We start from the raw sequence: 13,720 nt of genomic DNA on the forward strand, positions 1-13,720 counted from the left end.
GAACAGGCTCCGGACAGCCCAGACTACCAGTATAGAGGATCAAGCACACAATCCAGACACAGGTGGCCCCTCTGTTTCTGCACAGACCATTTCCAGGCACTCAGCAGAAGGGAATTTGTTGCCACGGCCCCCATTAAGTGTCCTGCCATTGACAGCCAGCCACCACAGTGGTGTCATGAATGAGAAACCCACCTTGAGCAACAAATCCTGGTTCTCAACGGTCAGGGATTAGAATGAAGACTTGTGATGAGCGCTTCAGTCCTACCTTTGCTGTGGAGCCCCAACTTCTAGTGGGATGATCTGGGGAGCCATCTCATATGACATTTGGTCACCTCTAGTAGTGATACAAGGGACAATAACAGCTCAGCAATAGGTGCAGGACATGCTGCATCCACATGTGTTCCTCTTATGGCAGGACTTCCAACTGGCATTCTTCAGCAGGATCATGCTCGCTCGCTCGCTCACACAGCAAGGGTTTCCAAGGAATGTCTCCGGCAGATTACACAACTTCCATGGCTTCTCCGTTCACCAGATTTATCTCCAATTCATGGGACCAGCTGGGACACCAGCTTCGGCAACCTACGAGTGTGCGAGATCTACAGTCCCAGCAGCAACATCTGTGGGCAAATGTGCGCTACGTAATACAGTAACAGCAAAGTGAATGAGATTACACAAGTCCCATGTACACTTTGCATTTTTTTCAGTGCGGAAACGGATTTAGAAATCCGCAACTGTGCGTTTTGTTTTGCGGATTTCACTATTTGCAATGCAAAGGTGAGATTTGCCGCAAAACAACAGCAAAAAAACCGCAATTAGACTTACCGGTAATTCCGTTTCCTTGAATCCACCATGACGGCCCACATTGAGATTGACCCTTGACCTCTGTAGGGGCAGGAACACATAGAGAGTTTAAGAACCCCCCACCCCTCCACCTCCTCAGTGCTTTACAATTACCCGAAAGGTGGAACAAAAAGTAAAAGGATATTGATTCATACCCTTAAACTCTTAAATAATCATCTGCATGTATATGCAACTTATATACAAAAAAACTTTTTTTTTTTTTTTTTTTTTTTGGGAAGGGGAATAGTATGGGCCGTCATGGTGGATTCAAGGAAACGGAATTACCGGTAAGTCTAATTGCGGTTTTTCCATTTCATCCACCATGACGGCCCACATTGAGACATATCAGATAACTAAATGGGTGGGGATATCGCCTGTAAAATCTTCCGGCCGAAAAGAGCTTCATTCGCATCCGGAAGATTAAGACGATAGTGTCTTACAAAAGTATTAGTGCTAGACCAGGTTGCGGCTTTACAGATCTGGTCCAGCGAGACCCCTCCTTTCTCGGCCCAAGAAGAGGCAGTGGCCCTAGTAGAATGGGCTTTAATATTACCAGGACTGGGTTTGTTCTGGATCTTGTAGCAGCATTCAATAGTGGATTTGATCCATCTGGCTATGGAAGACCTGGCTAACTTCTTTCCTTTATTTTTTCCTGAAAACTGAATAAGAAGGTTGTTATCCACCCTGAAATCTCTGGTAGAATCCAGGTAATGGATAACTATGTCCCTAACATCCAGGAGATGTAACCTATCTCTAGACCCTGTATGTTCGGACCTAGGGATAGAGGGTAGGAAGATCTCCTGCTCTAGATGGAAAGGGGAGACTACCTTAGGGAGAAAACCTGGGTCGAGAGTTAGACGGATATAATCTTTGCTAATCTGGAGGTAGGGCTCTTTACAAGAAAAGGCCTGGATCTCTCCAATGCGTCTGGCTGAGGTGATAGCGATCAGAAATGCAGTTTTTAGAGAAAGGTGCTTTAAAGAGATCTCAGATAATGGTACAAATGGAGGTTTTGTTAGGCCCTCCAGGACGATGTTAAGATCCCAAGTCGGAGCTCTGGATCTCAGAGAGGGTCTCAATCTAGAAACTGCTCTGAAGAACCTCCTGATCCATCTATGGTTGGCCAGGCTGCAGTCATAGAAGGAGCTGAGGGCAGAAATTTGGACCTTCAGAGTACTAGGTCTCAGGCCTAACTCAAGGCCGCACTGTAGAAAGTCCAAAATTCTGTTGATGGGAGGAGAGGTGGTGTCTGGGTGCTCAACTCCTAACCAGGAACAGTATTTCTTCCAGATCTTAAGGTAGATGGAGGAGGTCACCTTTTTTCTACTCGCCCTCAGAGTAAGTATCACCTTCTCCGAAAGTCCTCTGCTTCTTAATGTCTCGCTCTCAGGATCCAGGCTGACAGTCTGAATATACCTGGGTCTGGATGAAGAAGAGGGCCCTGGACTAGAATATCCCTCTGGAAGGGAATCTCCCACGGATCTTCCAGCGATAGCTGTTTTAGAGTGGAGTACCAACTTCTCTTTGGCCATAGAGGGGCTATCAGGATGAGAGTAGTTGGTTCCTCCAGGAGCTTCTGGATGACCCGCGGTATTAGTGGTATTGGGGGAAAGGCGTAGGCTAGTTTCCATTTCCATTGTATTGACAGGGCATCGATTGCCCATGGACTGTCTCCTGGGTTTAGGGAGCAGAAACATTTTACCTGCGCATTTCTTCTGGAGGCGAATAAGTCTACCTCTGGACAGCCCCATCTTTCTGCGATCTTCTGGAAGATATTCCTGTTCAGAGACCATTCTCCTGGATCTACTGTCTCTCTGCTCAGAAAATCTGCTACTACGTTTTCGCTGCTTAGGTGGATGGCGGACAGAGATAAAGCGTTCTCTTCTGCCCAGGAGAAAATTCTTTTTGCTATCTCTCCAAGAGGCCGGGACCTTGTCCCTCCTTGGTGACGCAGATAAGCCACCGTTGTGGTATTGTCTGACATTATTCTTAGGTGTCGCCCTTTTAGAAGACACTCTCCCTTTAATAATGCCTCCAGGACTGCGTATAGTTCTCGGTAGTTGGAGGATCTGTGTTTTATCTCGGCAGGCCAGGTACCCTGTAGAAGATGATCTCCTATCTTTGCTCCCCAGCCTCCGAGGCTTGCGTCCGTGATTACTTGTACGGCGGGATGGTTCCGCCACTGAAGGCCTCCTAGCAGTCGTCTTTTTACTTTCCACCAATCCAAGTCTGTTTTTACGCCTGAGGGATCCGAAAAATCCTGTCTAGACTTACTTGTCTTCCGTCCCAGATAGTTAAGATCCAATTTTGGATTACTCTTGTGTGGCTTTGGCACCATGCCACTGAGGGAATGCAGGCGGTTAGGCTTCCCAGGAGACTCATGGCCTTTCTGATGGAGCAATTGCGAGCCCTCTGGAATGTTCTGATCTTCACTGTCAGTGCAGTAGCCTTGTCCTGAGGGAGGAAGGTCATCAACAGGGACGAATCTAGTTCCACACCCAGGAACTTTATTCTCATGGATGGGGTTAGGGTGGATTTTTTTGTATTTATAATCCAGCCAAGGTTTTTTAAGAATTCCGAGAATCTTTGGGTTGCAAAACGGTTCTCGGATTCTGTCTTGCCCAGAATTAAAAAGTCGTCGAGATATGGAATGATTGTGATTCCTTCCTGACGAAGGTAGGCCACCATCTCTACCACGACTTTTGTGAAGACCCTGGGGGCCGAGAAAATACCGAAAGGGAGGGCGACATATTGGAAGTGATGGATAGACCTGTCTGGTCCTCTTAGAGCGAATCTTAGATATTTTTGGAAAAGATGATGGATGGGGACATGGTAGTAAGCGTCCTTTAGATCGATTGACGACATGAACGCCCCTTTTGGAATCAGAGGGATTGTGGATGGGATGGTCTCCATCCTGAACCTCCTGTATAGAATAGACCTGTTTAGGGGTTTTAGGTTTATTATCGTGCGAAAGGATTGGTCTGGTTTTTTTACTAAAAAAAGACTGGAATAAAAACCTCTCCTTTCCTCTGAGATAGGAACCTTTTGAACTACCCCTAGCTCTAAGAGGTCCTGGACGCCCTGCCAGATTTTTAGAAGATCTGATCTGTTCTGAGGTGTGATGCAGAATCTTCTCGGGGGGACTGATGTGAACTCTATCCTGTAACCGTGAGAGATTACATTTAGCACCCAGGGATTTGAAGTTACCTGACTCCAGGAGGATAGAAAACCCATCAGTCGCCCCCCGACCCTGGCGTCATTGCTGTTTATTTTGCCTATTCTGGGGATTGAGGATGAAGCCTCTTCCTCTCCCTCCTTTGGGATAGCTCCATCGGCCAGACTTCCCTTTCCCCCTGTAGGATCTCTGCTGGGGTTGGTACTGACGAAAGGGCTTCTTTTTTGGTTCTTTGTCCTCTGGAAAACCCTTCTTCTTGTCTGCTGCTCCCTCTAGGATTTTATCCAGAGTGGGGCCGAAGACAAATTCCCCTGAAAAGGGGATAGAACAAAGCTTGGCCTTGGATGCCTTGTCTCCTGACCAGGCCTTCATCCATAAAGCCCGTCGGGCTGCATTAGAGAGAGCGGCATCCTTGGCGGAAAACCGGATGGACTCTGCAGACGCATCGGCCAAAAAAGCTGTGGCGGAGCGGAGAAGGGGGAGAGAGTCCCTGATCTCTTCTCTTGGAGTCTTATTTTTTAGATGTTCGTCCAACTCTCCTAGCCATATATACATTGCTCTGGCGACGGAGGTAGCAGCAATATTAGTTTTTACCCCAAACATAGCTGACTCCCAGGATTTTTTTAGGAGGCCATCTGCCTTTCTATCCATAGGATCGCCTAGCTGAGAGGAATCCTCAAAGGGTAGGGCGGTCTTTTTTACTACTTTGGCCACCTGTAGATCGACCTTAGGCGTCTGGTTGTATATCTTGCTTTCAGCCGGGTCAAAGCAGAGCCTATTCCTGAATTCTTTGGGAACGCCAAGCCTCTTTTCTGGATCTGACCACTCCTCCAATATCATTTCTTTTATATTTTCATTAATGGGGAAAACAATAGAGGACTCAGATCTGAGACCCCCAAACATCTCATCCTGCACTGTACGGGGCCTAGGAGTATCTTCAATGCCCATAGTGGACCTGACCGCACGTAGCAACTCCTCCATCTCATCGGCCGAAAAAAAGTATTTTTTATCTTCTTCTAGAATTTCCCCGTCCGACAAGGGTTCCTCATTAGGAAATAGTCTGGATGAGGCGGAGGCCACTTCAACCTCTTCGCCCTCAGAAGAGGAAATAACGGACAGTTTGCGTTTCTTAGAAGGGATGGGGTTGCTGGAGGGGGTAGACAAGGTGGCTAAAGAGGACTTAATCTCGTCTGAAATAAAAGATTTCATTTCCGAGAGTATATCTGGTTGCTCCTCCTTCCAAATTTCCGTAGTGCAAGGTTTGCATAGCCTCTTTTTATAATTTTCAGGGAGACGCTTGGAACAAGCACAGCATTTTAAGGGTTTTGTTTTTGTTTTTAACTCCTTGCTGCCCTGCAGAAGGAAGCAACCAGATATCCCAGCATTAGTAATTCAGATTAAAGAACTGAAATATATACCCCCCAGAAGGGGACTCACGGTACTGGTGGCAGAAGGATCAGGACCTTCCTGGCGGGGAGCAGGTGTCTCAGACATCGCGGTGTAGCAGGCGAGGGGCCGAAAGGAACCGCGGTCTTCTCTTTTTAAAATTCCCGGCGTCTGACGTCATCTAGCTGCGCCCTGTATGATGGCATAGGCCTGCGCCGCACCAGCCTACTAAGAGGTACGTGCGTCGCCCGGCCCGCCCATAGAGACGCTCCATGCGCCGCACCTGTTCCCCCTGCCAGACGCTAGAACTCGGCCCTCCTCCAGAAGGAAAGGACGCCGAGCGCAGCGCGCGATGATCCGAGAAGCCGGCACCTCCAACTGCTTCCTCAAGGAGGGAAGGGAGTCTGAAGTTATGGGGAGGACCGCAGGCCTCAGCATAAGCCAAGACGAGGGTCCTCGATGCTCCTAGCTGGCCAGCCTTAGCCCCTGCCGCGGGAGGCCAGCTGGAGAACCTGTAAAGAAAATAAGGTTGCTTTATCCTCCATGAAGGAGGAACTCTCCACATGTTGGCCCCTGTAGGGGCAGGAAAGCACTGAGGAGGTGGAGGGGTGGGGGGTTCTTAAACTCTCTATGTGTTCCTGCCCCTACAGAGGTCAAGGGTCAATCTCAATGTGGGCCGTCATGGTGGATGAAATGGAAATTGCAAGTAACACATGCAGTTTTTGGTTTGCATTTGGTGTGGAATTCTGCACCCGTGCGCGGGTAGTCTTATAGTGCTCTGTAATCCAATGGCAATCTACCCAGCCACACACACTACACTGTGGCAGTGGCACTACTGAGGACACGTCCCCTACACTTCTGCCTCATTTGTTTCACAAAGGAAGACATTAGTCAAGGGGGTGAATACCCTGGCATACTCGAGAAGTCGGGCATATCCACACACGGCAGATTTTTTGCAAAAATTTCTGCAACTGAAAATCAGTTTCATTCATCGCAACTGTTATTTTGGTGAAGAGCACACAGATTTTGGCAAACTCCATTCAACTTAGTGAAACCATAGCCTGCATTCCTCCGGGGACTAAAATGAACACGTACTCCAGGTAGGACGGGGTCCTGGCAGATGAACCCCCACATCCAATTAACCTGCATCATCCCACCAATCAGTTATAAAACACAGGGGCACATTTATTAAGACCGGCGTTTTAGACGCTGGTCTTAGGCTACTTTTACACGAGCATTTAAGTTTTCCGGTATTGAGATCCGGCAGAGGATCTCAATACCGGAGAGAAAAAAAAAAAGCTTCTGTTTTGTCCCCATTCATTGTCAACGGGGACAGAACTGAACAGAACGGAGTGCTCCAAAATGCATTCCGTTCTGTTTGGTTGCGTTCCCATACCGGAGAGCAAAGCGCAGGATGCTGTGGTTTTCTTTCCGTCAAGGGATGCGGAGCAAAATCAGGAATCACCCACAATGCCAGTCAATGGGGACGGGTCCGTTTTCTCAGACACAATAGAAAACGGATGCGTTCCCCATTGACTTTCCATGGAGTTCATGACGGATCTGTCCGTGCTATTTTAAAGATAATACAAATGGATCCATTCATAACGGATGCAGATGGTTGTTTTATCAAAAACGGAAGCGTTCTTGATGATCCCTACCAGATCAGGTAAAACTCTAGTGTGAAAGTAGCCTAAATAAAGCCCCATTGAAGGCGGTGTATCGCCGAAGTTATGAAGAGGCGCCGGCATCCGAACGGTCTTACATTTAGACCTTTTTCTACGTCTGAAACAGGCATACAAAATGGTAAATGAGAAGGGCCCCCTGGCCCGTCCCCTTTCCCGCCCACTTTTTTAGACCTGGTGTGCGCAGGGAGAAGTCACCTTACAGTTGCGCCGCAATCTGCTCCTGAAATATGCCTAATTTAGGTGTACTTCAGCTTGACAAATGACCCCCTACTGTGGTAGGAAGAAACTAAAATCTCCACTCGGCACACAGGACCCGAGAAAGCCCTACCCAGAACAGGTCTAAATGTAGTGTCTTGTTACAGACCGTGAAAAATGTATTTCAGGATGATTTCGCTCATGGAATAGAAAAAGCCTGATGACATACTCACACAAGGATGCTAACGGCAACCACATATCAATATTTTATGGGTGGAACTGCTCCGAAAACGCGTAAGGACTACATAACTGCCACTCTTATCATCCACAGCCAAGCTTCAAGCACTTTAAAAACTTAAACTAAGCGCAACACTGAACTCCTCCTTCCTGCGCAATTACCGTCATCTCTAAAATAGTTTCATTCTCTACTTAAAAATGGAGCTCAAAACCTGATCGTTATAGGGAAGGATGAAGAAATATTATCCAAGATAAGGGCCCTAAAAATAAAATCGGCTCATTCCGACAATTTATGGCTGCACGGTTTCTAGGTAAAAAGCGGCTCTCTCGGCTGACACTACCCAATTATAATGAAAACCTTAAATATCACAAGGCTCAGAATGGTTCTATAGCCGACATTTTGCTGGCATGAAAACAAATTAATGCTGCGGACTAGACTTGTTCAGCACAAATTGTCAGCAGTATCCGCTTTGCTGGAGATCTAAATATTTAATGACCCGCGGTGGATGTCTCACTACCGGCCTGAAACGCAATGTCGGCTTTTGAAGAGACAATATTTGTTCTCTAATCAGGAAGTAATGCGGGTTAAAGACGTGGAGGGAAGAGACTGCACTTTGTATACCAACCGTCTTTAAAGCTTTCATGTACTGGGTGGCTTTCTGCTTGTACTGAAGCATCATTTCGGCTGAGAGCGGATTGGTGAAGCCCGGCCTTCCTTTTGGTCCATAACTTAGGGATGTCATGAAGTAGTCCAGGTTGTTGGTGAAAAAGGTTGCAATCTAATTGAGAAGGGAAGGAAATGTAAAAAAAAACAGGTCTTTTTAGAAGACAAAACGTTACACACTAACACGGGGGCACTAAATGTACAGAACATATCTGTATGTGCGGTGCAGGGGAATACAACCCATTGTCCCCTGCTATCAGTAACTTCAGACAGCTGGAGACCAAATATAGTGTATTCTTAGCCCTAAAAAGAAACTTTTTGCGCCCAAAAGTGAGGGGAAATGGTCAGTGAACTTTACAGGGCGAATATTAATGAGCGCTTTCGTACAAGACGACCGGAAGCGGTGAGTACAGCGTTCTTTACACTCACTGCTCCCTGGTGACGTCACAGGTTGTCACAGCGCGGCAGGAAGAGAGCTGGAAATCAGGAGAGGCGGCATCCAGAACAGGAGAGGCGAGTTGATTTTTTATATTTTTTTGTCTGATCTGAGGTCTAATTAACACTGGGGATCTGATCTGGGGTCTGATCCGACGTCTAATTGGGGTCTGAGCTGAGATGTAATAAAAAATATATTTTTTTCTTATTTTCCTCCTCTAAAACCTAAATGCATCTTATAGAGCGACTAATACAGTACCTAAAATTGGCAGAGCACAGCATGTGACTTGATTGGGGAGAAAGCTGCTGCCGAACACCTCTGCCAGCGGCCCTTCTCACCAAGAACAAAAAGATCTAGCAGCTAAAATCTAACAACCCGATACCTAAAGGAGTACTGCCATTTGGGACATCAAGATATGTCATGTGGGTCACACATGTGGGAGCCGCTGCTATCTCAAGAATGGGGCCCTTTGCGCCATGCTGTCCATTCACGGCACTGTATTGTTCTTCAGATAGGTGGCAGCCTCACCTCCGGGATCTATTCCTATCAGATATTTATGGCATACTCTATAGAAATGCCATAAATGTCTAGATGAGACAACCCCTTTAAGGTGCTCATCCACCTTTAATAGAAGACATCAACTCCCCCACCCCATACAAGCCGAGCTCGGCAGAACATGTATGTGTTTATTAGCTGAAAGCTGCTGTCAGACATTTCTGGTGGCTGCTTCTCTCCCAACAGAACAGAAGGATTGGGCAAAAAACATCCATTTGCCCAATTCTTCTATCCGCCAATAATATTTATTGCACGTCTAGATTGAAATGTTTGATTAGAAAAAGGTAGCACTGCTGGGGCTCTTTTTAGTCAAGAGAATGGGGGTCGCTGTTCCCGTTTGCTTAGCCAACCATATGTGTGCGCTTTCCATTATAGGTTATAGAATTTACAAAAACAGCGAGAGTGAGCAATGAATCTTACTGATGAGGAACTCACAAAAAGTTCTTATACATAGATCTTGGCTGAGCCCACCAATATTGGCAGGATCGGCAAGCATCTAATGTGTATATATACGATTGGGCATTTTGCATTTTAAAAAGCTTGATGCTTTGTTCTCATGGGAAATAAGTTGTCGAAAGAGGTGTCTGCCCGCAGCCAATTCTGCTCTCCCCAATGAGCAGTGTGCGTGTGCACGGGGAAGTCAGGAGGAGAAGCCGTCAGCCGAACAGTAACTGACCATCTTAGGCTACATGCACACGACCGTTGTGTGTTTTGCGGTCCACAAATTGTGTATCCGCAGAACACGGATGGCGTCTGTGTGCATTCCACAATTTGCGGAACGGCGCGGACAGCCATTGATATAATTGCCTATTCTTGTCTGCAAAATGGACAGGAATAGGACAGGTTATATCTTTCTTGCGGACCACGGAAAGGAGCAACGGATGCGGACAGCACACGGAGTGCTGTCCGCATCTTTTGCGGCCCCATTGAAGTGAATGGGTCCGCATCTAAGCCGCAAATACTGCGGCTCGGATGCGGACCAAAACAACGGTCGTGTGCATGAGGCCTTAACACCGGTACTACGGCTAATGTCTCTCTACAGCGATTGTGTGGCTGTACGGCTTATTTTCTGCATCTGTTAGCAAAGAAAGTGAGAGAAATAGTCAAACGAAGGGGATGCCGACCTACTTAAAGTCCATGTGGCACAGTCATTTAAAAATAAAAGTACGACACTCACAGGGTCATAACTTTATCTATAAGTTTCTATCCGGTGATAAAATGGAAACCGCGGTAATAAACACATACCTTGCTTGTTGCATTGGTTAGAGCAACGAGCGAAGACAAGATGCAATCATTTGTGGTTTTAAGTTTATCGGTGGCTCCTGGCAGCTCCTGCTCGAGTGCAGCTTTATGACTGTAGTGCTTGGAAAGCTCTGCAATGACATAAATAAGTAAAAATAGCCATAAACTAGCAAGCCCTCTCGTGTAAGGAGCACTACTACTATGGGAAGTGACAGATATTATTCCGTTATCATTCATAGATCCTATGCATTACCAACAGAGCCCAACTGTGCGTTATACACAAGCCCATGGGGCGAGAGGAAAAGCTTACATACTGTAGTATCTGATCGGCTTATGCGATATTCTACTTTTCCAGCAAGAAAGACACAACATAAATGGAAAAAACAGAAACGTATAAGTGGGGAAAATAAGTATTTGATACACTGGCGATTTTGCAAGTTTTCTGTAATTTTTATCGTAGGTACAATTTTTATCGTAGGCTTCAACTGTAAGAGACAGAATCAAAAAAAAATCCAGAAAATCACATTGTATGATTTTTAAATAACTCATTTACATTTTATTGCATGAAATAAGTATTTGATTATCTACTAACCAGCGAGAATTAGGACTCTCACAGATCTGTTCGTTTTTCCTTAAAGGGAACCTGTCACCAGGATTTTGTGTATAGAGCTGAGGACATGGGTTGCTAGATGGCCGCTAGCACATCCGCAATATCCAGTCCCCATAGCTCCGATTTGATACATATGCAAATTAACATAAGAGTCATATCTTACTTGTGTGACCAGAGAAGAGACGTATTTTCAAGCTCTGACTCATCTCAGGTTAATTTGCATATGTATCAAATCGTTTTTTTTTTACACAATAAAAGCACAGAGAGCTATGGTGACTGGGTATTGCGGATGTGCTAGCGGCCATCTAGCAACCCATGTCCTCAGCTCTATACCCAAAATCCTGGTGACAGGTTCCCTTTAAGAAGCCCTCCTACTCTGCACTCATTACCTGTATTAATTGCACCTGTTTGAACTCGTTACCTGTAGAAAAGACACCTGTCCACACACTCAATTACACTCCAACCTCTCCACCACAGCCAAGGCCAAAGAGCTGTCAAAGGACACCAGGGACAAAATTGTAGACCTGCACAAGGCTGGGGTGGGCTACAAGACAATAGGCCAGCAGCTTGGTGAGAAGGCAAAAACTGTTGGCGCAATTATTAGAAAATGGAAGAAACACAAGATGACTGTCAATCTTCCTCGGTCTGGGGCTCCATGCAAGATCTTGCCTAGTGGGGTAAGGATGATTCTGAGAAAGGTCAGGAATCAGCCCAAAACTACACGGGAGGACCTGAAGAGAGCTGGGACCAGAGTCTCAAATATTACTGTAACACACTTCATGGATTAAAATCCTACGGGGCACACAAGTTCCTCTCGCCAGCACATGTCCAGGCCCATTTGAAGTTCGCCAATGACCATCTGGATGATCCAGAGGAGGCATGGGAGAAGGTCATGGGGTCAGATGAGACCAAGATAGAACTTTTTGGTGTCAACTCCACTCGCTGTGTTTGAAGGAAGAAGGATGAGTACAACCCCAAAAACACTGTCCCAACCATGAAGCATGGGGGTGGAAACATCATACTTTGGGGGTGCTTTTCTGCAAAGGGGACAGGACGACTGCACTATATTGAAGGGAGGATGGATGGGACCATGTATCACGAGATTTTGGCCAACAACCTCCTTCCCTCAGAAAGAGCATTGAAGATGGATTGTGGCCAGAAACACACAGGCAGGGCAACTAAGGAGTGGCTCTGTAAGGGCTCTTTCACACTTGCGTTGTCCGGATCCGGCGTGCACTCTATTTGCCGGAGGTGCCCGCCGGATCCGGAAAAACGCAAGTGAACTGAAAGCATTTGAAGACTGATCCGTCTTCAAAATGCGTTCAGTGTTACTATGGCACCCAGGACGCTATTAAAGTCCTGGCTGCCATAGTGTAGTGGGGAGCGGGAGAGCAGTATACTTACTGTCCGTGCGGCTCCCGGGGCGCTCCAGAATGACGTCAGAGCGCCCCATGCGCATGGATGACGTGTCCATGTGATCACGTCATCCATGCGCGTGGGGCGCCCTGACGTCACTCTGGAGTGCCCGGGGAGCCGCACGGACTGTAAGTATACTGCTCCCCCGCTCCCCACTACACTTTACTGCTCCCCCGCTCCCCACTACACTTTACCATGGCAACCAGGACTTTAGCGTCCTGGCAGCCATGGTAACCATTCAGAAAAAGCTAAACGTCGGATCCGGCAATGCGCCGAAACGACGTTTAGCTTAAGGCCGGATCCGGATTAATGCCTTGCGGCAAGTGTTCAGGATTTTTGGCCGGAGCAAAAAGCGCAGCATGCTGCGGTATTTTCTCCGGCCAAAAAACGTTCCGGTCCGGAACTGAAGACATCCTGATGCATCCTGAACGGATTTCTCTCCATTCAGAATGCATTAGGATAAAACTGATCAGGATTCTTCCGGCATAGAGCCCCGACGACGGAACTCTATGCCGGAAGAAAAGAACGCAAGTGTGAAAGAGCCCTAAGAAGCGCCTAGCCAGTCTCCAGACCTGAACCCAATCGAAAATCTTTCGAGGGAGCTGAAACTCAATGTAGCCCAGCGAAAGCCCGGAAACCTGAAAGATCTGGAGAAGATCTGTATGGAGGAGTGGGCAAAAAGTCCTGCTGCAGTGTGTGCAAACTTGGTCAAGAAATGTCAGACCTCTGTAATTGCAAACAAAGGTTTCTGTACCAAATATTAAGTTCTTTTTTTCTATTGTATCAAATACTCATTTCATGCAATTAAATGCAAATGAATTATTTTCAAATCATATAAATGTGATTTTCTGTATTTTTTTTTTTTTTTTTAGACCTCACAGTTGAAGTGTACCTACGATAAAAAATTACAGACCTCTCCATTGTTTGGAGGTGGGAAAACTTGCAAAATCACAAGTATATTAAATACTTATTTTCCCCACTGTAGATTACGGAGAAACCAATTGGCCACGACAATATCATTGTCAAAAGGCTGACACTTCCTGAAGGAAAGGCCACAACTCAATTTTAAATCTGAAGGCAAATAACACACTGATCTTAGTTGATGGTCACAGCTCACCTCGTCCCCCTCCCCTGCACAGGTCACAAAAACGTGCCCACAACACTCCCCCATATAAGTCCCATAGAGTTGTTTCCTGAGATTCCTTATGTCTACATAGCTGCTGTAAAATACATCTCTGAACTGCTGTCCACAGTTGCAGCGCATAAAGGATGGACAGCA

The 13,720-nt window shown here is 46.6% G+C and overlaps 1 protein-coding gene across 1 annotated transcript in view; it reads right to left on the bottom strand.

Annotated features, from left to right (window-relative positions):
• PPP1R21 (protein phosphatase 1 regulatory subunit 21) overlaps window positions 1-13,720 on the bottom strand; it is an 89,019-nt gene that overhangs the window by 23,936 nt on the left and 51,363 nt on the right. Inside the window, exons 14-15 of the mRNA XM_040430303.1 lie at window positions 10,419-10,546; window positions 8,145-8,297 (exon numbers count right to left, since the gene is read on the bottom strand). Coding sequence (XP_040286237.1) covers window positions 8,145-8,297; window positions 10,419-10,546 — 281 coding nt within the window. The remainder of the gene's footprint in view (window positions 1-8,144; window positions 8,298-10,418; window positions 10,547-13,720) is intronic.

Source organism: Bufo bufo, chromosome 4 (assembly GCF_905171765.1).
Source record: "Bufo bufo chromosome 4, aBufBuf1.1, whole genome shotgun sequence".
In the NCBI taxonomy this organism is placed as follows: Eukaryota; Metazoa; Chordata; class Amphibia; order Anura; family Bufonidae; genus Bufo; species Bufo bufo.